The following is a 26,741-nucleotide window of genomic DNA, read 5'->3' as shown; positions in this document are numbered from 1 at the left end:
TTATTGGATTCTGTAACTTCGAAGAAACTTCATATTTATCATTCTTCACTTAGTTTAGATAATGATAGACCCAAAGGGTTGGAAGGTAAGAGCTAGCTTAGCTAGAATAAAGATTAGTGTATGATGATAATGGTGGTGATTTATAACTAAATAATCAAACTTTGGGTTAGCCTAATTCACTTTTAAAATTCAAATAATGAAAACAGATTTGCAATCATAGAGTGATGGAATGAGCATCTTAACCAGCTTTTGCCTTGTGGGGAGCAATGAAGAGATAGGGACATGTGAGTTAGGCACAAAAGTTTTCAACCTTTTTTTTCTTCTTTATCCTTTACAAGGTCCTACTAATTTTTTTGCATAAGGTTTTGATGGAACCCCACAACTGAAACCCTAAAAGAAGTAACATATCAATCAACATCTTGTTCTTGTACTAAGCCTACTTTTTTGTTCTTTCACCTAACTACCAACCCATTTATGTCACCTTACATCATTAAAGTGATAATCTCATCATCACCTCCGAGAGCGTTTAGAGTCGGAGATAAGTGTGTGTAGTCTCACATTCGTTAATCATTGTCGATACATATCAAGCAGACTCGACTGACCCTTCACCACAAACAAAATTATGTAACAGTTGGATTAAGGTTCAATAACACGAGTTTGTGTCAAAAACCTTAACCACTCAACAAACTAAGCATTTTCATTTACCTTGTTCTTTTGATTTTTTTTGTATTGTGTGTGCCTCGAACTCATGACCTAGTAGGTGGAAGACTAAACCTCCTATTACCCGGCCAAACACCCATTTGGACAGACCAGTTGTTATATTTGCAGAGTTTGCCTCCAAAGCATCTAGAGGTCAAAATAGATGACTTTTTACAATTAGATTCTGAGTATTCAGAGATGGGGCCATTGATCTGATGGAAGAAATTGTGGCTCTGAGAGCTTTGAAGTCATTTCTATAGCCTGGAAATGCAAAATACTCTTGTACCAACTCAATTATTTTCGAAAATATTGTAAACTTTCTTTTCAGTAATTATATTGGGACCATTTGATTCCTGATTAAATTCCGACCGAAATTGGATCATTCGACCCTACTTTCAAATCCGTTTTTGCATATCTTAATGATGTATGGGCGTGTATGTCGGTCGACATGATGAATCTTATCGGGTTTTAGTTTAAATTCATTCAACAAATCATGCATATATTTTCTGACAATTACGTTGATTGATACCTAAACGTACAATAATTACACGTTCCGAAACATCAATCATTGATTAGAGAATCCCTCATTCTTGGTTACCACATTCCCTTCCCGTACTCCAAAAATGAGCTCAGTGAGGGTTCGGTCTTGGGTCTCTCTCACGCCAAAAGCTAGCACAAGAGCGGATTCTTTCCCTCGCACTTAGAAACCGAGGACCACCACCTCTACTTACCACTAGGGATTACTCCAACAAATAGTTCGTAACGAACTTATAGCTCTAAAACCCTAGGAACACAAATAGAGCAGCAGAAACACTGCTAACAATACAATATCTACTGCTGAAATCTATTACTAGAAAAACTTGAAATAAAACACAAATGATATGCTTCAAAGTTCCATGATGTTATTCGAACTTGAACCAAATCACTCCCGATGAGGAGTCGTAAAATTCATGTATTATGGAGAAAGACTACTAATCTATTTTATATGCTAAGTTAACACACGTATCCTATTAGATCTTAAATCATTATCTCGACGACTTTTCCTTTAGCAAGCATTTGACCTACTTGCAAGTCTGAGGTTCAACCCTATTTGAGCAATATAATTTAGCTTGAGCTCAAAATGTAATAAATACGAGAAAATCAAAATGTTACCGAGTTTAACTCCATTTGAACTACTAATAAAATTTCTCGCCGTAGTAGTAAGCACTGCCAACCATTAGTGCAACTGTAGCGCCTTGAACGACGACACGAGCTCTCATTAGTTTCTGACCCAACACAGAATTCCCTTGCTTGAAACTAATTAAGCCAGCCGTGAGGACTCCCGCAGTTATAAGTGCACCTGAAATACTTTCAACCATCAAATGAACTGACTACAGATTTTGATTCCAATAACAGATAACTCCTATTTACGCGTAATATTTCACTTACACCCATACTTGAGCGTCTCATGCTTAAACTACTTAAACGACAGTCGGTTCTTGTCCCTCAGAACTCATAAACAAAGAAAAAGAAAAGAAGCGATAGTGACATTAAGTTCAGCCAAGAGAGGTATGACCTATATCCAACATGTTGGTTAGGTTACAACAATCAGCAACTGTAAAGTATGAGAAGTCAATATAGGCTAAGTGATACAGTCTCACTAGTAACACCATCTTAAATCAATCTTCATTCTTTCATTGAATAACTGATAAAAGTCAAAACGCCTATCATCATTCACCTAGCACCAGATCTGATCTAACCGTGTAAAAGCAGGATCACTGCAACGAAAAGAGATCCTATCACGTGATTAATCTGACTCAGAATGCAAATGACATGAAGATTTGAACCATTTTCCTCAAGAAAATGGGTGCCGATGATGGTGCGGTCAAGTCGAAAGTGCCCTTTTGGTCGAGGCGACGCGTCAAGTCCTTTGAGACAGATTGAAGTGTAAGAATGTAAAGAGATTTCAATCAAAGAGACCACTTTCAAGAGCTTATTTTTGACACTAGAAGATTCTTATAGTTTTCAGGTAAAGGGCTAGGTATAATCAGACATTTCTGTTGGGTAATTATTTTAAAGGATATAGATGTATAGTCTCTCTAATCGTGAGGTTCCCCGCCCCTCCAGATGACCAGATTTTCTACATTCATGACCAGATAGTTTCAGAATCATATAAAAAGTTATTACTTACAAAATCATCCTAAGTTTGATCTTCATTTTTTTTTTTATTAATTCATACTTACAACGCCTAGTTTTATCCACCTAGCACCAGATTGGTCTTACTATGTAAGACCTGGATAACTGCGACCAAAAGAGAGCCTCTTATTCGAAGAAAATCTTAAATCCGACTTGCGATCCAAGGCAGGACACATTTTTCTTCAAGCAGCAGGTCAGGTGCAGGTGTGGTCAAGTGGAAGGTGTCCTTTGGTCAAGAGGATATAGACGTTTAAGAATTTTAAAATGTAACGATCTATCATTCTGAGAGGATATTTTCACGAGTTCATCCTTGACATTAAAAGCCTCTTAACTTTTCGGACAAAGAGCTAGGTTTTATGAGGAATTTCAATTCAATGATTTACTCTAAAAAAATGTAAATGTGGAGTTCTTCTCATGGTGAGCTTCTACCCACCCCAGATGTCTTCTATTCAGGTAAAATCTTATACATCTGTTTAAGGAGGCCGGTCGACTAGATTTAAGAGACTTTGAGGAAGAGTGACCAGGATCCTAGAATGGCACTAAGGATGCCATGGAACTCTAACATAATCTTAGAAACAACACTACAATTATATAGAGCCTAGTATAAAGGATAATCCCTATTATCTTTAATCTAGAGGAGCAAAGAGTGATTCTACTTAATATTCTTTCTTCCTATCAAAATTAAAGCACTAGAAAACACAACTTGTAAAGCAATGGTTCCAAACCATCACACCATAAACAATTACGCGAAAAACGGACTCCCAATGACAAAAATTTATACGGTTGTATCATAAAAAAAACCTCCATGAGTTGGTATCTTTTTTGCCCTAATACATGATATAGTCTTAGTTCGTTGGTCGTGCTCCAAAAGGTTGAAAAATCTTCCCTTCACTTAACTAACATAATCAGCATGCTACTAAAACCCAAAAGCAAAACTAACCCAAGGTCCAATACCCAGCTCTATTTCAATTGGGTATTATCAAAATCCCATCTTTGGTAATCTACCTAATTTATCTGATCCTCAAATCCCCAAATTCTATGTTGAGAGACATACAAATTGAGATGTATTTATAAACAGCTATGAGATATCAAAGCATAACTGTACATTCAATCAAATACCCAAACAGTTCATATGCATCTGCTTCAAAACAAAATCATAGGTTCTCAAGGAGAACCCCACAAAAGAGGAAAACCCCAAATTTAAAAACAGGGGAAATAAAGTGATTTAAATCATCAGTGATAGAGGGAGAGAGAGAGAGAGAGAATACCGATGGGAACAAATGGGTTTTTGACGCGCTTCTTCTGACCAAATAGCTCATCAAAATCAGGTTCACTAGATGAAGTAGTTTTCTCCATTAACCCCAAATTAATCAAAATATATATACAGATCTCGACAAGTAGAAAAAACAAAGGGAAAATTGAGATACTCGAAAGTTTTATTCTAAGGAACGGAGATGAAGTTTCACCGGTTTAGACTACTTCATCAGAAAGACAAACTCTAGACTAGAAGAAGTGGGAAAACGAATCGGGTACCCGATCCATGAACCTCCACTCATTATAAGGCCCATGGCCCATCCCTCCTAGGAGAGTTTCGACCTTTTCCCCCAAAGACAAGTGTTGGAGGTCTTACGATTGACACACAAAATCCCTATTTGACTTGGTCCAAATACTTGGACCATGTTTAGCACACCAACATCTCACTGGTCTTTCGAATTTGGATAAACATTATAACCGTGAATTAAGACATCTTAGACCTTAAACACTTTTTTTCTTTGCTGGCCTTCCTAGACTTTGTCCAGTGAGATATATTACACTTTTTTTTGTATGTTAGACTTACACTTGACTTGTTTATTATTGAAACAAAGAACTACAAGAGAGAGGGTAAAATTTTCTTATTTCTCCAAAACACAGCGGACCGTGATAAAAGGTAGACCTTTCTTTGACTTGGCAATGGCATTCTCAAATCAATTGAAAATCTTTTTTGTGGCAACTCAAAGGGGGAGAGATTCTGTCAACTACCACTACAAACCCCAACTAGTGACATGGTTCATGGATCTCTCCATTAAGGATCCAAGAGTGGTATTCGGACCAAAATCCCAAATGAGGACTCAAGAATTTCTATATGAAGTCCAATTAGGGTTCGCTGTGAAACATATCATCCTCGAACAGGTTGCTTTGTGGAGGATCATTGTTCCATCGTGTCTTAGACGAACCAAATTCATCATTAAAAACAAATGAAATATATAATCATATTAAAAGTAATATACGCCGTAAAATTTCATAATGTGGTCGCGACCAAAGACATCTGCGAATCAATCCATCTATTCCAATGATGTTGTCTTGTGTATAAAATTATGTCACACTAAACATATCTGTTTCCTATTTAAACCATGACTACCCTGACTACCCCAACAAAGAAGAAAAGTAAGCATGATATTTTCTACTCCATTTTATCTAATCTATAACTTAAAATGATTTCCAAGTTCGAAGACATCACATTTCATAGCTTTCTACTTGATCCCAATCAAAATGTGTTCAACATAATTTGGTGAAGCATGTCGCCGATAACTGCATCTTACGAGAGGAGACACAAAAAAGTGATATTAACATATCCAAAAGTTGCAAGGTTTCTTACATACCCCGAAACTGTCTTTTCTGTCCTCTTTCTTAGCTTCTATTTCATAACTGTTGAACCTTAGAGTGAAGAGAAGATCTGCTTAAATACAAAAAAGAAAAAGGAACACAAGATCAAACTCAAATAGTTCTGAAACTGTGAACAGAGTTTCAGAAGATGGTCCCCCTAGACAAATTGTAGTCTCCTGACCAATAATATAATATCTAGAATCCCTCTGGTCACTCACTGCTAATCGGTTTTGGGTTAGATGTCAACAAGAACTTGGTATAGTATCAAAGTTAGGCCCAACGGCCACATGCATTCCACGTCACCTAAGAAAACAAGCTTAAGTCTCAAATAACGGCAAACATGAGGGAGCGTGTGAGATAGTCCCACACAGGCAAAGGAAAATATCATGACAAACAATATAATATGTAGGATCTCCCCTGACACTGCCAATTTGTTTTGTTTCCACAAAGTTAACAGAAATCAAGTGAAGACAAAGTTATATACCTCCTTGTTGCTCGTTCATGTCTTCAAATCATCAGACATTGCTGAAGGAATGCAATGTGTTGTGAGAATATCTAGAGTTGCTGCCTTGGCTTTTTTGTTTTTCAGAACTACAATCTACAAATGGAGAGAGAAAGTCAATGTTGAGAAAGCGAAAAAACAGTATTGGTATTAAAGAAGATGGTGTTGGGTTTTTTCCTCTATACCTGTTGGTACTCTAGATCGAACTTTAAAAATTCATCCTTGCAGTTCTCAACCATGTCGGCCAAGCCCTTCAAATTCTTGACAGGTTTACCGTTGAAAGCAAGAACCTAAGCAACATGCACAACAGAAGGCTTTCAAAAACTGACAGTGTTTGAGAGAGACAGAGAGAGAGAGAGAGAATAGCGTGACGCTTCTAGCCTGACCTGAGTGTTGACAATGTCCTCATATCCGATGTTGATATCAGCAACAAGAACCTACCAGATATTTGGAAAATAGAAATTGAATGACATCATCGTGGATGAAATGCCTCTACAGCTCTTAGTCGGATTAACCAGTAGGAAAAAAATATAAGAGAAAAAGACCTGAGAAACCACCACGAGCTGCTCATCCTCTGACTGTGCCATTGCGTGCAAATGTTTTTCCAATAGCTTGACGGGTGCATCATATTCATAGTCTTTTCCATACTGGCGTCAATTAAAAATAGCATATTACGCAAGTGAACTAAAAATAAGATGGTTCTCTTTTAAGTCTACCTTTTGAAGATCAAAGCTTACAGATTTAATCACTTGAGCAACTTTATGCTCACATGTCATGAACTATTCACTCGACTAATATATTTCTTCCTAACCCTATTACTCAGGATTAACAAGGAAACTAAGTTGTCGTAATATTAGTTAGAAGCTGCCTACCTCAGAGCGGAGATATGGAACAGATACAGTTGTAAAGACGAATCCAGCAACAATATAGTATGAAGGAGGGCTGCCTTTACTATGTGCTTGAATGAGCCGTTTGTAAGTTGCAAGTTTAATATTGAACTGTAGAATCTTTGAATTTCGGAGAACTTTAATTGCAGCATTCTCCCCCGTATATTTTTGGGAAACAAGGTAACTAAAGCCAATACGTTCTCCATGCCTAAAGGTAACTGAAATAACACCAACAAGTTAAGTACTCAAGTATATGAAATAATTACGTGCAAGTGCCATTTGTCAGGGAATACCGGAATAATAATGTAACTCTTACCCAAAAGAAATAGCATGATCTTTGTCTAAAAGAAAAAATTATGAAAAAGCATAGCAAAAACTAAAACATCTACACGTTTATCAATCGATATAAGTAAAAAAAGGTATAATCTGTGTTATTTATTTTTTACTTCATTCTTCGGAATAACATTTAGGTAGCATCACTGCACGACCATTAACAGTTTAACATGTCCACTTCAAAACTATGTAGAACTCTATCAATTAGCTGTATTGATACCAGAAAGGCAAAAGGGTTGTCAGCCACGGTATATAGAAAAAATGTAAAAACAATGACATCACATAATGGCCCTAACATGACTGTGTGCAAGTATGCACGATGCAATTAGAATTTATAATATACATAAAAACACTTTTTTTCGAACTTCATAAGAAAACAACTATACGATTCATAATTCCTAAAATACCACAACGAGAAAATGCTTACCTGTTCCATCATTAGCAATGTCGATTCCATCAAAGCTAAGGATAATATCAGATGGTTTCAGAACCTTAAACTCCGGAGATGTAGGCTCAATTCTTTTGATACGTACACCTTTCTGGTTGGGCCCCATCCCAATAGACAAACGAAGATCAGGATTCTCCATTTTCTGCCACTCAACACCAAGAGATGGAAACCCTATACGTAACATTCCACAAAGGAACATTAGCTAAATAGTCAATCCCAATCCATTTAAGTAAAAGTAACTAAACAAAATGAAATTAAACGAACTAAACAGTTGGTTAACCACTAAAGGCTGCAAGAATGAGGTCTCGAAACCAACAATTAGTAAGGCTCCTTATACTTAGAAGCAGCTTCTATCGCAAGGTGATGATTTCTTATTCTTGACATTTTACAAAAAACAAGTAGTCAAGTAATAAACACATAAAATGCATCATTCCAACCTGTATATTCTCCATTTTTCTCATAATCTTGAATGAAATGCAGAATGACGGGTGTTGGTATGACGTAGCCGATGTTCTCCGCATCTTCATGTTTAAGAGACTGGAATGCAATACCCACACAATTGCCCTTATCATTAAAAGCAGGCCCTCCAGAATTTCCTGAATTAATAGCTGCATCGATCTGCAAAACCAATCATACATGTGAAATATAAGAGTATCAGATCTGAACCACCTGAATCCACCCAACGGATAGCATGAGGAAATAATTGAAAGCTAAAACAACTGCACCAACCTGCAAACCCAAAAGCTCAGTGGACCCATGGACATAAGACAATATCTCTATGCGTGACACAACACCACTCGTCACAGAAATTGTGTCTCCCCCAATTGGATATCCAACAACAGTGACAGCATCTTGAAGAGCGGGCAATGAACCAAACTCCAGTGGCGAAACACCTTCCCAGAACTCATCATCATTGACTGTTAAAAGTGCTGCAGAACAACAGACACCGAAAATAAAATGCATTAACTTACAGTTAACAAACAAAACCACACACATTTCCCACTGGGCCATGTGACTCTAATGCAGACTTGGGGGCAGAAGCTCCCACAAGGATTAAATCGTTGAAAGAGTCTCGAGTTTATTACAATAACCCGCATAACTTCCTTTCACTTCTATCGCAAATCTAGTTCGATTCCAAAAACGGGGCTTCTCTTTATTTTGTAGATGATAAACAAGGTACTCCTAGTCTAAAATGGGAACTAACTACCAGTAGTCTAATATCATCATTTTTATCTTTATGCCGACACAACCTTCTGTAATAGTATATAATAGCAGCCTCTCCATCAACACACCCGTATACATATCCTCTATATCCTAAGCCTCTTTCGTTTTTAACAAAAAGGATTTGAAGGGCTGATGCGACTTAAATCCCCAAAGCTCAACATGATTCCTTGCTGAGCTAACCCAGTAACTTGTCTAAAGCTCATACGTAATAAATTTTCAAAACGCCATTCAACAAGGAGGACAGCTTAAGCTGCCTCCAAACTTCCTCATTTCTTTCATCAATTATGTAGAGAGATACTATTTTGTTTTTCCTTAACTAGTTCAAGCTAATCGTAACAAACCCATACAGTTCTTCCACGAAATCATGTTACCACCTCTCATACGAACTCTTTAGTGTAATTGTTTCCTTCTCCTAAGCAAAAGGCTCAAAATGGTCATCTGACAGTCATACTACTACCAAGAGCAATTCTGCAAACTGAAGAAGGCATAACACACTGCATGAAGCTAAACTAAGAATGACAACAGATCATAAAAGATTCACTGAGGCATTTCACCGAACACCCAAACCGAACCAACCTAAAAACATCTAATCAGTTCAAGTTAAATAAAACCCACAATTCTTATACCAATACCCATCAGAAATTAGTATTCAAGTTAAATAAACCCACAATTATACACTAATACCATCAGAACCAACATGCAAAATACCCAAAAACATCTAATCAGTTCAAGTTAAATAAAACCCACAATTCATATACCAACACCCATCAGAAATTAAATAAAACCCACAAACTATATCTAATACCATCAGAAACCAACATGCAAAAAACCCTAAAAATTGAACTTCAAATGAACAAATGAAACATGAATATTACCTATATCACATTCAGTTCCAATTGCAAGAACAGTAGCTAGGTATTTAGTATCAGACCCACGCTTTTTAAGCTTGACTTGAGTATGATGCTCAACTGAATGAGCATTTGTTAAAACCCTACGTCCATTAATAATAAACCCACTACTACTTGAACTATACTGTCTTTTCCTTTGCCATGGTAGTGAAAAATTAGGTTCAGTATGAACACAAAATACTTTAACAACAGCATCCATTGATGGAGCAACTTTCTCTACATTTTCACGTCTAATCGGTGGAACATCATCACCAATAGCTGCCGGAATAATCGGTAAACAATCTCCATTAGAAGAATTTTTACAGGCGATTGAAACGTCGGTTTTCTCTTCTATCTTCGGGAGTTTTCTTGGTCGCCCTCTTCCTCGACGAACAGAGGATTCTGGTTCAGGAGTTGGCTCTGTTTCTGGTTCGGGTTGAGGTTCATTATCATCGGCGGTTCCGCCATTGTTGTCGGAAAATACATCATCTGTAGTTTCAGGAACTGGGTTTTTAGGTTTTCTACCTCTTTTCTTCTTTTGATCAACCATTGTTAAATGAATTTTTACTAGGGTTTCTGGAACTATGTGAGACAGAACAGAAAGCTCTAGAGAGAGAGAGGTTTAAATGGATTCCTCAACCTCGATTCCTCGAAAGAAAAGAGGAAGAAATGAGAAAGTCATTTTCTTTTCTGAACTGACACTGCAGGAATCTTGTAAGAAAGGAATTATTGGGTTGGGCCTCAAAATGTTGACGTTGGATTATTTATAGACACCTGTAGGCCCATAATCATGGATGGATCTCTAAATAGATATATAAGCCCAAGACCATTATCATTATGCTTTTGTTTGGGCTAAGTGAAAAGTCGTGTCTGTTTTCTTTCATTTTTGTCTGATATATACTAGTAAAATTTTTTCGAAGTGAGATTCAAACTCTAGTTTCTCAAGTAGAAGTAAGCATTAGGGGTGAGCAGCGGTCGGTTGCCGATCATTTAGAGTCCGGCCGAAGCCGAACCAATCAATGGCGGTTTGGCTAGATCGCCGGCCGAAGCCGAGCCGATCAAATTGCCAGCCGACTTCGTTCGACCCGGTTCGGTTTGGTTTGATTGACTTCGGTTGGTCGGTCCGGCCGAACACAATAAACCAAATAAAACGTGGGAAAAATGAAATTATTGAAATGATAATGTTTAACAATGTAATTCCAATCAAAACGTAAAGAGATAACGTATTAGGCACAAAATAACTAAAATCTTTCAACAACCATATATTTAAGTTCAATTGTCTTGTAACCGTCATAGACACATAAATAACTTAAAAAGATAAATTCCATACACAAAGGTCGGACAAGTATATAAAACTTGAATAGTGGTGTATTAGTTTGATGGGAGATTGGGAGCTTTGATGTTAAGACTTCAAACCTTACGGGAAGCGGCAAGAAGAATAGTTGAAAACTATATTAAATTAGGTTAGATTTTAACCTTTTCACTTAAGGACAAAACAAATAGAAACTTATAATTCAAAGGAGCTCTTTATTCTAGTAAAGGTTTCAATCCGTAGAATATTCCTTTCTTAATTTCCAATCCCTATTTACTATTTAGTTTCAACTTTTAAATACTTATCTTTAGATTTATTTTATACAATATTTATATATATATATATATATATATATATGTATAATAAATATATGTAGTTTGGTCGGTTCGGTTTTGGCGGTTTTCAATATCCCAAGCCGAAGGCAAACCAAACTTTGATCGGTTGATCGGTTTTTCAGCCGAGTCGAGCCAAATACTATTCGATTCGGCCTAAAAACCATTCGGTCTGGTTCGGCCGAGTTCGGTCTGGTCGGTTCGGCCGACCGTTGCTCACCCCTAGTAAGCATATTTGAAACTTGGCCGAAGTCTGGTAAGGCTTGTCACACTAATTAATCTCAATTTTCAATCAACTATCCAAAACTTAAAAAGATAGGGCTATAACAATGTTCTTCCAGGTGTTAAAGCTTGAAGAATTCGGAGTTGATGGGTAAGATGCCTAAAGTGTACGTTATTTGAAGAACATTGCTAATGCAACCAGGATAGTTGAGTACCAGAAATCCTTTTCAGTAGCATACTTTCTAGTTTTTTTTCTGGCTTGGCAAGAAACTTTTAGCCCAAGTTTCTTTGACTTACTAGATTCTTTTTCTGTTCAAAGTTGGCTTGTTTTTTGGGTTATTTTCCAAATAGCCCCCAATTTTATGACTAGCTTCCTGTCTAGTTCCCTACTATATCGAAAATATTCAGATGACCCTCATTTTCAGTTACCGTTATAATTCAGTTAACTAATCATCGTCTCTCTCTTCCATCTCACCACCTCTCTCTGCCACCTCATCATCTCGCCACCTCATCGTCTTCACCGGCAAAGGTCGTCTTTCGTAAAATTTTCCGAGCAGCGACCTTCAAACATAAAAAAAAAACTTTTTTTCTCTCTCTCTAAAAAAAATCTCTCTTCTTTCTCTCTCTAAACAAGAACAAACCTTTTATGAACAATCAGAAGTCTACATAATACATTAGACCACATGATTAGGAAATATAAGATTCGGATGATAAAGAAGCCTCCCAGATAGAATTTTTCTCGATCTAATATCTTTAACTCCGAAAGAGTCGTGCTGAGATTAATGCATAATTTATATTTTAATTAAAAAATACTATATGAAGTAAATAAATCATTGAACATGGATGTCATGACTAAGTTTTTTTTTGTTGTTGAGGGATGATATGAAAGTTTTTTTTTTTTTTGATGAGCTCATGACTAAGTTGAATATGAGCAAAGTAATCAATTCATTAGCTTGTTGTTTTGGGTCGGCCCCCACTCCCTGCTTTTCTTTTCTTTTTGTTAAAGGCCTCTCCCTGCTTAATAATGCAAAAAAAAAAAAAAACAATCAATCAATTCATCCATATATTTTAACAAATTAATTATTATGGCAGCCTCCTCAGATTGCTAAATCCAATTATAGTGCTACCCCATTCTCTCATAAACAACACCTTGAGGCTTTACTCTATAGTCAATGCATGATGATTTGCATTGAGGGGGTCTGTGGATTTTCTCTTTGGTTATTTGGGTACTCGCGGACAGAGTCAGGACGAGTTTTTTGTCAATCTCTCGTGCTCAAAGCGCGCCTATGCTCACCAAATAAGTCTGGTTGAAATGGGCCCAAAATCGAGTAGAGTTCTCTTTGTCAACCATTCAGATGAGTTAAGAGGAAAATAAACATTTTGAAATCTGACACGGGTCATTTCAGACGTTGAGTCAGATTTCAGATTCAGTTTAGAAAAAATAACAATCATCACCTTAAATAGCGATTTGTTCCGCGTGAATCACATTTTCGGTTCTAAACACTTACTCTTGCTTTCATACCGAATACATTAACTTCCAAACAACAAATTGTAATGACTAATGAAAACAATGACTTCCTAACCTAGAAAAGTGTCTAAGAGAAAACAACACATTAACTTATCATGCATGTTGTTTATGCAATTTGTTCCTATAACCAATAGGTTGTATATCATGTATAGTGTGGTTGCTCTTCTGGATGGCCTATTACTTCTAACCTAATTATTGGCTCATACCCCACTTCCTCTTCTTGATGAATCAACCTCCCATTTCTTCATCATTTTTAACAAAATCTCATTCCAAGTATCAATAGGTCCTGGTAAGCACCAATGAACACAATCATTTTGTACATGTTCTTTATATCCATCACCAAATGGAAATGGGTACATATAAGGTCCTGGATGCCCATCAGGTCTCATGAATGCCAATTTTGTCACATCTAATGCTTCAACTCTTATCTTTCCTAACCCTTTTACCTTCTCCTTGGCTTTCTCAACTTCCTCTACTTCAATTTGCCTCATATCTGCATTCATTCCCTCAAGCACTTTCTCTCCTTCCTCTAATGGCTTCTTTCTAGCACAAGCCCCTGCCTTGTCCCATTCGCCTTCGAAATGTGACGGCGAAAATGTCGTAACAACGATATTCAACACTCCATTTTGATTAGCACTTCGCTTATCGATTATGGCATTGAGGGATGTATTTATCGCCTTCCTTAACACGTCGAAAAACCCAACCTCGGAATGATTAAGACCTTGACAAAAATGACAACCAAACACTGAATCTTTTTCGTAAAAAACTGCAGGGTGAAGAAACCAATGACCCACTGATAACACAACCATATCAAACTTATCAACCTCCGAACCCCAACGATTATCGACGGAATCCAAATACAATTTATTATGATTGAATCCTGTACTTGATTTTTCAATACCCTTAACTAAAAATGGTGACCAATAGATTGACACATTGATATTATATGAATCAAAATGCCATTTCCTAAACTTATTATCATTCCCATTTGTGTAAACAAGTTTAGGAGTTGAGATAGTTGATATTAAACAAAGGAGAGACTCTAATTGGTTTCTAGCCATGGAATCACCAATAAAAGCTAAATGCTTATTTTGAAAAATTTTGAGAAATGTATTTGGATCAAACCTTGGAAGTTTGCAATTTTTAGGTTCCCAGCTCCAATAGAGATAACCCATGTCTGGTCTTCCATGGTTCATACAATTTTGACCATCTTTGATTGTACCACAAGTTGAACCATTGTATAAAGGACCTAACTTGTCACTTACCCACTTGCCATTGTTATAATCACAGTCACTGTTCACATCTTCAACTGCCCAGATTGAAAGAGTAAAGTTTTAGTGAGAGAGAAAGTAAATATTACACATAAATAAGGGATAACATAGAAATTCAAGATATGAGTTTTAGTTTTTAAGTTACCTTTGTTAGGAATGGAGGTGATGATAATGGAGGTATTTTGAAGATGGAGGGTTGTTTGAGATTGTAGTGAGGGAAGATGGTGAAAGTAAAAGTGTAATAAAGCTAATGGAAGAAGAGAATAGAGTGCCCAAGGTAAGACCTTTTTAGGGATAGATGAATGAGATTGTTGTTCTTTGAATGGGCTTGACAACCCCATCTCATACCCTTCTTCTTCTTGTTCTTCCTTTCTCCCTCAAGTATTGCTTACTATTTTGGGTGGGAGTTGAGATCAAGTGAGAGAGAGAGAGAGAGAGATTGAAGGAGATAAAAATGGGGAGTAGGGGAATGATGATTCAGTCAAAGAAAAAGAATGATGGTGATAATCACAATGTTGGGTTGGTTGCATTTCCTCATATTTAATCACTTTTCTCCTATCTTTTTTTACTCCTATTCTTTTTGTGTATTCAACAATCCACTTGTTTCTTTCAACAAAAAAAAATCCACTTGTTTCTTTCGTTTTTACACTTGTTACTGACTTGAAACCCAAAGGAAGCTTAATTTTTATAACGTACAATATAAACTGACACGATATAAAATTCAATCAAAATGAATTTCATATCAAAATGTCAATATCAGAAAGAGCGACAGATCTAATAATGTTCATTGAAACATGAGTGACAAGATACTAGTAGGCCGTGATGTTTGATTCTTTATCTTTGTAAACTAGCTCGTTTTATTTTGACTTGTTTGAATTATAGACATGAATCTTATTTATATTTGATCATTTGAGTAATTTTTTTTTTCGAGTTATTTTTGACAATGAACTCTTACGCACAAGTTTTTCTTCGTGTTTAACTCAAACCAAGATCCGCTCAAAATAAATGTTCATACCGGTCAAACTAGCTAATCATTTAAAAGAATATATTATGACACTTGACTGAAATTTATTAAAATCTAAAGTTAGAGAAAGAGCAAACCCCATAAACAATTGCTTTGTAAATGAGGGCCACATAGATTTTATCATGGTAAGTATTAGATCCCTTCTAATGATTGTCATTGCTACTTGTCATAAAATAACCAAAAAATAACCTAACCGACACATTGGATCCATCAAGTCCTAATTAAAACATCCTAAATAGTTAAAAACACAAAACTGATCGACCTCGACAAAATACAACAGAGGGACACATGATATTGTCATACAGTACATTTGGTAGAGTGCAAATATTGATTAAGCCCCACTATGCCACCGACCTCAGTCTTATTTCTGCACTATTTTACAAGGTTATGCACGGCTCCATCCCATCTTTTGGCTCTTGGCCCGTCCCTCCTGGGACTCTCTCAGAGGGTCTCGAACAGTCGAGAAAACACTGAATCCGTATTGTTCAAGCCCAACACATTTTAGGCCCAATTGGAGTACCCTCGAACTGTCTAGTCCATGGGGATGCAAAGAGTGAGGGCCGGCCAAGTGATCCCAGTATCAATTTTGACGTAATTTTTTTTATACATAAGGAGTCAAACATTTGTAGACTTTCAAAAATGTCATGATCTGATGACGGTAGCGGTCCTGAAGAGAAAAGAATTCGAATTCGAACAAAACAGAGGCCTTTGCCCTGCCATTTGTTTACTTAATAACAAGAGGGAAAGATATGGTCCAACATGTTAACGACTCAACCAGGTTGAGTTTTAAATAATCTAGATTAACCAAATTAGATGCTTACACTTCCACATTGTTCTTGCTTACCAAGAGAAAAAAGAAACGCAGAAATCAACCAAAACATTGCGATTCCAATAGAACGGTAAACCGGCACCAAGGCAAAATCAGTAACTATGTCCCAAAAACCAAAATATGGAGGTCAAGGTAAATACTTTTATTTAAATTCTGTAATTTAAGGAAAAGGGATGAGAAGATGGCAGAGGGACTCGACTTTTAGGCAGAGCATTCATCCCACAGTCGAACTGGTATCTAAAAGAAAATAGTATGAAAAAACTAAAGGTTCGATAAAGACACGTTGAAGCAACCAAATACCATAACGAGAACTAACTCCAAATTATCTCTCTCTAACGGTACTAAACATGTTTTCAATAATTAAATATTTACACAGGATGCTGCCAGTTTTGTGGCCTCTTTCGCCCAGAGACAGCAGATTTAAGGAACAAACATCCATCCCCATCCAGCTGATTATGTCAAGTCATAGTTGGTTCGACAGAAGATATGGTGGTAGGAGACTACGAACAACATACGGGGAGAACTCACTTACCACGATCGTTGTCCTCTGATACCTCAGTAGTTTAATGAAGCGATCTTCCTCGAGTTAGCAGCAAGCAAGTATTCTTTCTGAAATAGCTCTGAGCGAAAAACAGAGAGGAAAGGAAGACGAGAGTTGAAAAACATTAGTATCATGTCAAGTGAATGGCAATGAGAACGGTATTATGGGAAAGTAAAAAAGGGAAAGATATATCACCAGGCGTTTACTTGTAGCTAAACCTCTCTGGATCCCACCCCCCTTCGGGCTCCTTCCTCTTTACTATCCTGCCCATGGCCTGGAACATCCTAGCCTGTTCTTCTGTGACGACATGAGGACTAGGTACGGGGAGTTGCCTTGATCCTGAAGACAACCTTTCATCTCTGGATTCTGTTTCTAAACCTCCTGGACCTGCATTAAGATCTAGACCCTGTCTTCCGAATTTCCTACTGCTATCAGCCCCGCCATTACTGGAACCCTCAGTATTATGGCTCATCATATAGGGACGTGGATATTGAGAGGAGAACGCACCAGCAGGTCCTAACATCTGTGAAGGAACTGCAGGAAAATATAGACTTGCTCCAGGTGAAGAGTCCACATATGTTGTTGATCCAGCTGAAAAAGATGTTGACGGAAGAGAACTATTGGTACCGAAAGGGAACCCAGGATATGGAAATGGAGTGTTAGGAAAGAGAGTAATTGCCGGAGATGAGGACAGCACTGGCCCTCTATATGCATCATTACAAAAGGCCGTGCCACCAGTATGAGGTCCTAAGGTTCGCTGCATCCCAGCAGCCGCAACATAAGGGAAAGGCTGATCTCCTTTGTCGGGTAAAATTGATGGGATGGCAACAGCTGGATACGAGCTCCCAGTTGGGAACCATGAAGAAAGGCTTCCAAGTTCTGTATTGTTCAATCTCGGTGCAATGGCAGGAGCAGATAAAAATGGAATACTATTATTCGTGTGCCGCATTCGTAGCATTGGTTCACTGCCTGCTTCATCAACGACTGGTCCGTTGTTCAAATCGAAGTCCCGATAGCCGTTCACCTCATTAGGGAATCCAATGGAGGAAGGCCCAGCTGACATAAGAGGCACTTCCATTCCACGAATAGTGCTCACTGAAGACTGCCCAGTATCAAAACCTTCATCCATTCTATTCAAATCGAGACCTAATCCCCCAAAAGTACGAACTGGTGTAGAAGAAGAAGCCAACATCTCATTGCGCCCCAAAGCATGATAAATAATATGCCCATATTCAGAACTTAACTCCTGGGCAGAGCTCCGCGAACCCGTGTCCCCAAGAACTCTCTCATCTGCCACATTCAAGTCAATGTCCAGAGGCGGCCGGTTCTGTTTGCTAGCTGAGGTACGAGGAGGAATATCAGTACTCAGTGGCATCTCAAGCACCTTTCTAGGTTCGGCTGGACGAAATGCACTGGTGGCAGCTGATCCTTTCCAACCAACTTCTCCTTTACTCTTTAGTAAGTTTTCTGGAGGAACAAAATGTCCTTTTGCAGCAGCAGCAGCTGCCACTGTAATTGAAGCAGGGAGACTGTTTGGCATTGGAGAAACCGACAATGCACTACGCAACTGAATAGTAGATGAAGGTTCTACCGAGGTAACTAACTCATCCTGGTTACCTTCATCAACAGTAAATCCTTCATTCAAATCAAAATCCAGCTTTGTACCCACATCTGATCCTGCTGCAACAGACAGTGAAGACACTTCGGTAGTTGACGCACATTCATCTGTCTCATCCTCTTGAAGACCACCCTTTTCCGAGCGAAGAGACTTCATGCAATTCAGAGATTCTTTTGGAGGAACGACAGGTGAGTTTGCACCACGCGCTGTCCCACCAGAGAGGTGTTGAAGGGTCTCTTTTCTTTCTGAACTACTATCTTTAGCATCCCCATTATTTTGGCATGAAAGAACTGAATCTGCATGGGGTTCAACTCGATGGTTGAGACCTTGAGCAACATTAGTTAATAGCTTACTTCTCTCGTCATCTTTCTGACTACCATTACTCCTTACATCTACAGCTTCATTCTTTTCACAATTGGCCTCAGCGGCACTGTCCAAATTGGGAAGAGAACTAGAATCAGCAGGACTCTTTCCCGAGTCACAACATCGACCCTCAGTTTTGATGCTTTTAGTAGCACAAGCATCTAATGATGTACCACTCAAATGGCCATCCACATGCATCTTCTTCTCATCATTCATTTTCAATTGTGGGCCCGACTTCAGCCCTCCAACAGCATCCTTCTTGACTTTTAAAGTTGAAACTGTTTTATCATTGTCCCATCTATCACCTGTGGCACCATGAAGAGCATCAGAAGTTGACCTTCGTTTAGTTGCCGAAGTCTTTTCAACTGCACGCTCGGCCTTACTTTCATCAAGCATGGGGCTCTTTACTGTGTTCTTAATGTCTTCAACAACATCGTTGTCCAAGTTATCATCGGTTGTCCTTTTTCCACCCATCTGCTCTTCTGCTGCTCCACCAACTTCAATGTCTCTCGTATCTGCAGAAGATGCAACCACAGAAGGTGCAGATGTTCTTTCATCAACGTTCCCATCAGACTTTGTGTATCGACCTGCATTTCCCTGCAAATTCGAACAGGAACTGCCAAGTTGCTCACTACGTACCCCTGTTGCTTTCTCTTCTCTAAAACAGTTAGTGGTTTTGCTGTCACTAGAAACACTAGCAACTTGGTGCAAGCTATCATTAACCCGCAAATGACCATCAACTATCACCTGCTTCTCAATATCGCCACCAATATCAGACTGTGATTCACTCTTAAGTGAAACATCTTCACATGAAACTCTCGAAGTGGTATTATTGGCGATGGAAGAAACTTCAGGTACTAAATTTCTAGGAGGAGAACCAATTGGTGAAGCTACAGCTGCTACAGTGGCGAGAAGATTCATTCCAACATCATCCCCAGCAGGCACGGATGTACCAGCTTCGGAAAACTTTACACTTTCAATTAAAGCATCGATCGACCTGTTCGAAACATTGTACGACTTAACTGACTTGTATTCACTTATTACTGTTCCTTTGTCATTTTGAGATGATAATTTAGATGTCTCCGTTGATTTTACAATTTCATCCCCACTCCTACACCGCTCCTTACCTAGAACAAGAGCAGGTGATCTAACCCCTTCATCAGATCCAGCAAATCCACTTTTGACATCATTGTTATGCCGGGATCCTGCATTGACATCTGCTGCAACATTAGGTCTAGAAGAATCCCCTGATCCTTTCACTTTTCGATCATACTGATCATTCTTATCAAAAACACTTGGAGAGGAAGCTCTATCCACAACAGCGTCATCAAACAGACCTCCATTGTCGCTTCGGGCAGGACTACGTGCAGGATTTGGTAGCCTAACTATCAGTCTGTGATTGTTGCCATGATCACCGACAGGTGCATCAACTGTTCTTTCACAAGTTAATCCTGACTGCAATACTTTTTCAGATGTGCATTTCCTGTTCAAGTGGCTAGACTTGGGCGATGATTGGGCAGTAGAGCCCTTCACAGGAACATCAGAAGACAATGACGCAAGTCTGCTTCCTCCATGAGAAACTTCAGGCGGACTTGGTTTTGTAGGTGATGAAGCAGACTGGTTCAAACCAGGTTTTGCATCATTAGAATTCATTTCTGCTTGAACGCGTTTCTTCCATGTATCAACTAAACTCCTAGCTTTTTTCTGTATTTCCAAGTTTTTGTGAGTGCGTAAATTATTCACAGACCTGCCAACATTACAAGTCTGCAGAGCATGAAGATTGACAGGCAGCTTATCAAGTGCACGAAGCAACGCAAAGAGAAAAGCTTCAACTGATTTATCGTTCTCCTTACTACTACTATCTCCAATTTTCCCTTTATGTACCTCCTGAAGCCACTCATCCAAAATAGCGAGACCCCTTTGCTGCACAAATTGTCCAAGGCACTCAAACCCATTTGTGGCAGATATTACCTCTGCAAGCATTATTCGGCCAGCCAAATCTATTTTTCTCTCAGACTTGTCAGGTTGCATGAGATGCACCAGCTTCTCTACCCCTTCAATATCTACAAGCCCTCCTCTTTCTGTTATTTTAGCAATCTCCTTTTTCAACATGCTTTCTGATTTAAAATTACCCACATCTCCATCTTCTGTCTTCACCAAACGCTCCCGCTTGACGGGATCAGAGGCCTGATCAGTTCTCTCCCGCTTCTTTCCTTTAATTTGAGAAGGAAACGAGGAGGTATTATTTTGTGCACTATCTGAACCAAGCTTTGACTGTTGTGCTGATGTTGGACCATTTAAGAGTTTTGGGGAACGCCCTCCTGACTGCACTCCTGCATGCATTTCTAGTTGTGTTTTATCTAGTAACAGATCTACTTCTTCCTGACGCTCCTGTAAAGTTTCGAATAGACATAAGAACCAAAATACTATCAGATTCGTAGCAAACATCAGTGTAGGTGTACAAAATCAACATATAAAACTTACATTAACATAATCTTGATCGGTTAACCACCATAAACACTTGTTTCTAGTATCATACACTCGTCTGCACACAAATGAGGAGATTCCTGGAGGAAAGTCAACACCTTTACGAAGGAATGCAACTTTGCACAAATGTAGTAATGATGCAGCAGGTATCTCATCTGTGTGAAACGAATAAAACAGTTCGTTTGGTGCAGCTACCAGCAAGACGCCTTTGTTGAGCTTAACATCCGCAGGTCGGTACAGCCAATTCACCCCTAACTTGAGATAATCCTCTTTGTTGTATGTCAAGCAGCGTATTATTCCAATAAAAGGTGGGGATCTGTCCTCGGGGGCCTTGAAAAGTGCACAGTCACCGACACTGAACTTGCGGGTATCCTATTGAACAATAAAAACTTCAATGATAAAGAGAATAAGTAAATAAGAAACAACTAACATGCAATACATAGCAATGATACATCTAGCAAGAGGCGTGGGGATATGTAGAAAGTATTAGGTCATATTGGAGAATATTATAAAATTATAGATAGGTGAATGATTAAGGTCCTTCAACCACCAAAAATACACAAAACTACAAACAAAGATAGATTTTCGAAGAATTTTGTTGATGTAAACTCCGATGATTCAAAAAATCACATCAATTAACTCGGAAGATAAATCCAACTATAATTCTATTTAAAACATACTTATCTAAAAGAAAATAACAAGTTTAAAGAGTTACTACACTACTACTTAACAAGGTCACTTTATGGAGTCATCAAAATCACAAGTGAATTGCGAGAAGGGTATACACAAGTAGACAATATGAGTTGGACATTCGGACTTCAGTCCAACTATAGAAATATCCAAGCATATTTTCATATCATACAGACAAACGTCTTAGGGAAGAAAGAGATAGATCCAACAAGTTTTCCACCAAAGATGAAGACCCGAATGAATTCAAACCAGTTTTCTTCTCCAAAACAAATTATACAAGAAAGAATCACTCTATGGTCTAAAATCATGAATAACTAAGCCCAAGCAAAAAAAAAAGGAGACAAGTTGTAGTCACACATACTTATTTTATATCAAATTGTTTATCCACCACGGGTCCAGAGCACCAAGTAATCCAAAGTACATCTATGGAGTTTGTCTATAAAACTAGGTTACGCTAACCTTAAGAAATGCATCGATTAATCCACTGAAATTAGCTCTTTCTGGTACAAAAAAGGAAGCCTCATTGACCTTTACATGAATTGCAGACTACTACTTAACAGCAATCAAGAGAGAAAAACAACAAATCCTTGAAAGGGAGCAGGCACCCTGTCATGGTAAAATTGCTACACCATTTGACCCATCATCATCCATAGTCCTCTAGATCGTGTACAACTAAGGAGGTCTCACTGCCCAGTCTCAGTGCTGTATGTAGTCATCCACTAATAACTGGCTATGTCAAATATTAGAAGTCGTTTGAGTCAAATGGTAAGGAAGTCATTAGGATCAGCTACTACAAAATACCCAACCAAGAACATAAATTGCAGGAACTTAATGTCCCCCATGACTCCCATCATTAAACCCAGTAAACATCAAAACAGGTCATCAATCTCCAATCCTCAAACACGCCCCACTAAATCATTTGACAATTTTTCCAACAGTGAACCGTCAAACCTAACAATCCCTAATTTTTGCCTAACAAGTTAGATTTTGAAAGAAATGAGTAATTCAATTGAACTCAAAATCCGTTGGTAAGAATGCTAAAAGACCAATAATTTGCAAATTAGACCCCAATTCTTTCTTACCCTAACAATTCTCGTACCAGATTAATGCAAGTCAATTAAAACAACCCAGCGAAAATGAAGCAAATGGTAAACCTGATACATTTTCTACAACAAGTACCTTGCAAAATGACCTAGTTGAAGCGTTCTTCTTTGAATCAGCTACTCTCGTACCGAGTGCGGAGATTGTCAACATGTGCTACGTCCGTTCTCCTGTATCTTCATCAATTTCCTGCAGCTCGATTAACAACAGAACCCTAGAATCTAATAATTCGAGTTATGGAAAACCCTAGATCTGTTCCAAAACTTCCTACACAATCTCCTTTGTCCTCCCAAAAAGGAACCCTAGAATCCACTCACTATACGCCCGATATTCAAGCTTTACTCTTTTGATGATACGATTTAATTGAAGGGCAGAAGGTTCTCTCTCGAATTAGGTCAAGTTAGAGAGAGAAATTGATTGGTTAATTGTAACGAAGAGATTTCGAGCCGCCTTCTTGACGGCGATTTCGCGATCTAAGAGAACGATGAAGAGAGAGAGAGAGAGGGGGACGAAAATGGTTTTTTTTCTGAGATCACGCTAGACGGTCCTTTCTTTAGGAGTTCAGTGATTGAAATTACAAAACTAACCTCAACTACTAGGCTGTGTTTGGTATTAGATGATTTTTTTTCTTTTTCTTTTTTTTGACAAATCGATTACGATCTACTTTATTTAGTGCCTAAATTACATGGGATAAAACTTGATAATAAACTGCTTACACTGAGACTCGATCCCAAAACTCATAGGCTCGAGACGGATGTCATACCACTACACTAAAGGGTGGTGGATTGGTATTAGATGATTAATAAGTTGTTTCTCGACTTATTTTAATTGTGCAAAATTGTGATAGGGGTTGAAATAACTGTGGTTGTTGCTTGGGGACTTTTTTTTTTAATATTGACTACAATGGTCATTACAACAGCATTGATATATCGATACAATGTGATAAGCATGATGACTGTCGAATTACTACTGGTCTAAAGCCCGACGAAATTTAAGGGCCTAAAGCCCACATAAACTACTTTTATTTATATACCCAAGATCAATATTCCTGGATTTGCACTTCCACGACTCGAACCTGAGACCTCCACATTGAGAAATAAATTTTTGGGGTGAAAAAATAGTAACTGTGCGAGACGAGGTCAATCAAATTTGACCCCCGTATTTTTTTTATACAAGAGTAGGTTATCTTCTTCCTCGACTACCACCATCTCTCTATGTTTTGTATCTCCTTTCTTCTTATGGTTTCTCCCATTTCTCTCTCATGCTCCCACCTCTTTCTATCTCTCGTTCTCTCTTTTTTTATTCTAGCAAAGGAGAAGGTATGATCCTTCAATAGATTGGTCGTTTGGGGGAAAACCCCAACCTCGTGGATCTTCTGATTTAGAGATTGATTGGTTGAGAATTTTCTATAAGACCCAGTTGATCTTCTTCTAAGGTATAGGGTGAATCTTAGACTAAGATGTTTCACTATTGAGTTTAGATAAAGATTGACTGGTTTGGCGAAAAACCCCAAACCAGTCAATTTGTTCCATGCGAAGGGGGGCCTCCGTTGTCCGAACAGATGTAATGGTGGTGACTAGAGGTATAGGTGGTGGTGGTTGTTAGGAAAAATAACCTAATTAACTTGTTCAGGAATATGAAGATAAACGATGTGAAAGTAAAAGTAGAGACACCAAGATTATTTAACGTGGCAAAAAACCCCTCCAAACTAGAAGGTAAAAAACCACGGGACCTAGTCCAGAAATCTTCCACTATAATTAAATAATGGATTACACAATTCTTCAAGATGTGTAGAAACACTCTTGGACAACTCTTCACCAAACCTATGGTGGATAAACTGAACAAAGAAACAAAGAAATAAAAATCTCTTACTCCTTAGGATTTGAACAAATCCTAGATTCCTAAAGGTTGAAGAAGATAACCACAAACTAAATTGCTTTACAAGATTAATAATCTTCTTTTCTTCAAACCAATATTCTGCTCTTTCAATCTCTCTTGAAAGAACCACTTCAGAAATCTCTCTTTCTCTGACTTCTCTTTGTTCTGGAAGTTGTTGTGTATAATCTCTTCCCTTTCATTCCCTTTTATAATGATAAATAGGGAGGTTTACCAAAAGAAATAGGAATTCCTTTTTAGGCTTGAAAAAATAGAAACTTCTATTTTTTCCCCAAACAAGGAATAAGGGAAATCCTATTCCAACTAGGAGTCATTTTATTATAAGGAGGGACCCCAACAAACTCCCCCTCCCGACTTATGAAGAGGGACCTACCATCCCCAAACCTGCAACACTGCTACATAGCTCATGCTTGCCTTTGGGTAATGGTTTTGTCATCATATCTGAACCATTGTCGTCAGTATGGATTTTCTCGATCTTCAACACCTTTTCTTCAAGAACATCTTGGATCCACTGGTATCTCACATTTATATGCTTGGACTTGGAATGGAAACTAGAATTCTTACTGAGGTGGATGGCACTCTGACTGTCGCAATGAATAACATAATTATCCTGTTTCATACCAAGTTCTTCTAACAGTCTCTTCATCCATAACATCTCCTTGCAACATTCTGTAATGGCAATATATTCTGCCTCTGTAGTAGATAAAGCTACACACTTTTGTAATTTAGATTGCCATGACACTGCTCCCCCTGAAAATGTAAATAGGTAGCCTGATGTAGACCTTTTGGAGTCTACATCTCCTGCCATGTCTGCATCTGTGTAACCGACTAATACTGGCTTATCATTACCAAAACATATACGAGCTTTAGACGTACCTCTAAGATACTTCAGAATCCACTTCACTGCTAACCAATGCTCTTTGCCTGGATTGGCAAGAAATCTGCTTACTACTCCAACTGCAAATGCAATGTCCGGTCTTGTACACACCATTGCATACATCAAGCTTCCTACAGCTGAAGCATAAGGAATTTTCTCCATTTCTTCTTTCTCACTTCTAGTTGATGGACACTGATCACGAGTCAACTTGAAGTGACTGGCTAATGGACAACTCACTGGTTTTGTCTTGTCCATATTGAACCTTTCTAGAACCTTCTCAATGTATCTTTCTTGTGATAGCCAAAGTTTTCCAGCTTTTCTATCACGAGAGATATGCATGCCAAGAATTTGTTTTGCTGGACCTAAGTCTTTCATATCGAAATACTTGTTTAGTTCCTTCTTTAACCTGCTAATTTTATTAGCATCCTGACCAACAATCAACATATCATCAACATAAAGTAGAAGTATAATCAAATCTCCATCAGGAAATTTATGAACGAAAACACAATGATCTGAAGCCGTCCTGTGATACCCTTGATCCTTCATGAATGATTCAAACTTTTTGTACCACTGTCTTGGTGCTTGTTTCAGCCCATATAAACTATTCTCTAACTTACAAACCAAGTGTTCCTTACCTTTAACTTCAAACCCTGTTGGTTGTTCCATATACACATCTTCCTCCAAGTCACCATGAAGAAAAGCGGTCTTGACATCTAGTTGTTCAATTTCTAGGTTCATACTTGCAGCCAATCCCAATACTAACCGTATAGAGGACATCTTCACCACCGGAGAGAAAATCTCATCAAAATCAATACCCTTCTTCTGCCCAAATCCTTTCACCACTAGGCGTGC

General features: G+C 38.2%; 3 protein-coding genes across 5 annotated transcripts; all 3 read right to left on the bottom strand.

Moving 5' to 3' along the window:
- Positions 1-5,126: 5,126 nt before the first annotated feature.
- Positions 5,127-10,534, bottom strand: LOC147553238 (protease Do-like 9). Its single transcript, XM_086672203.1, has 10 exons — positions 9,787-10,534; positions 8,417-8,616; positions 8,125-8,305; positions 7,667-7,858; positions 6,892-7,124; positions 6,565-6,666; positions 6,406-6,456; positions 6,205-6,309; positions 6,002-6,115; positions 5,127-5,587 (listed from the first exon to the last, which is right to left on the bottom strand). The coding sequence occupies exons 1-9, from the start codon at positions 10,346-10,348 to the stop codon at positions 6,017-6,019; spliced, it is 1,725 nt and encodes a 574-aa protein (XP_086528329.1). The 5' UTR covers positions 10,349-10,534; the 3' UTR covers positions 5,127-5,587; positions 6,002-6,016.
- Positions 10,535-13,095: 2,561 nt separating this feature from the next.
- On the bottom strand, positions 13,096-15,077 carry LOC147553237 (xyloglucan O-acetyltransferase 1-like). The gene is made up of 2 exons (XM_086672204.1): positions 14,609-15,077; positions 13,096-14,501 (listed from the first exon to the last, which is right to left on the bottom strand). The coding sequence occupies exons 1-2, from the start codon at positions 14,802-14,804 to the stop codon at positions 13,393-13,395; spliced, it is 1,305 nt and encodes a 434-aa protein (XP_086528330.1). The 5' UTR covers positions 14,805-15,077; the 3' UTR covers positions 13,096-13,392.
- A 1,522-nt stretch (positions 15,078-16,599) lies between these two features.
- On the bottom strand, positions 16,600-23,710 carry LOC147553236 (uncharacterized). 3 transcript variants are annotated; one of them, XM_086672192.1, is made up of 4 exons: positions 23,195-23,710; positions 21,323-21,697; positions 17,053-21,229; positions 16,600-16,936 (listed from the first exon to the last, which is right to left on the bottom strand). In XM_086672192.1, exons 1-3 carry the CDS (start codon positions 23,267-23,269, stop codon positions 17,060-17,062), a joined length of 4,620 nt encoding a protein of 1,539 aa, XP_086528318.1. In that variant the 5' UTR covers positions 23,270-23,710; the 3' UTR covers positions 16,600-16,936; positions 17,053-17,059. The 3 variants fall into 3 exon arrangements, with proteins under 3 accessions (XP_086528318.1, XP_086528319.1, XP_086528320.1); XM_086672193.1 differs by having other exon boundaries at positions 21,323-21,714; positions 23,195-23,664; XM_086672194.1 differs by having other exon boundaries at positions 22,377-23,643.
- Between the last annotated feature and the right edge of the window lie 3,031 nt (positions 23,711-26,741).

Source organism: Eschscholzia californica, unplaced genomic scaffold (genome assembly GCF_041429995.1).
Source record: "Eschscholzia californica isolate CP2 unplaced genomic scaffold, dmEscCali1.0.p SCAF_3, whole genome shotgun sequence".
NCBI lineage: Eukaryota > Viridiplantae > Streptophyta > Magnoliopsida > Ranunculales > Papaveraceae > Eschscholzia > Eschscholzia californica.
The sequence above is the reverse complement of the archived record's forward strand: the minus strand, read 5'-3'. Positions and strand labels throughout refer to the sequence as shown.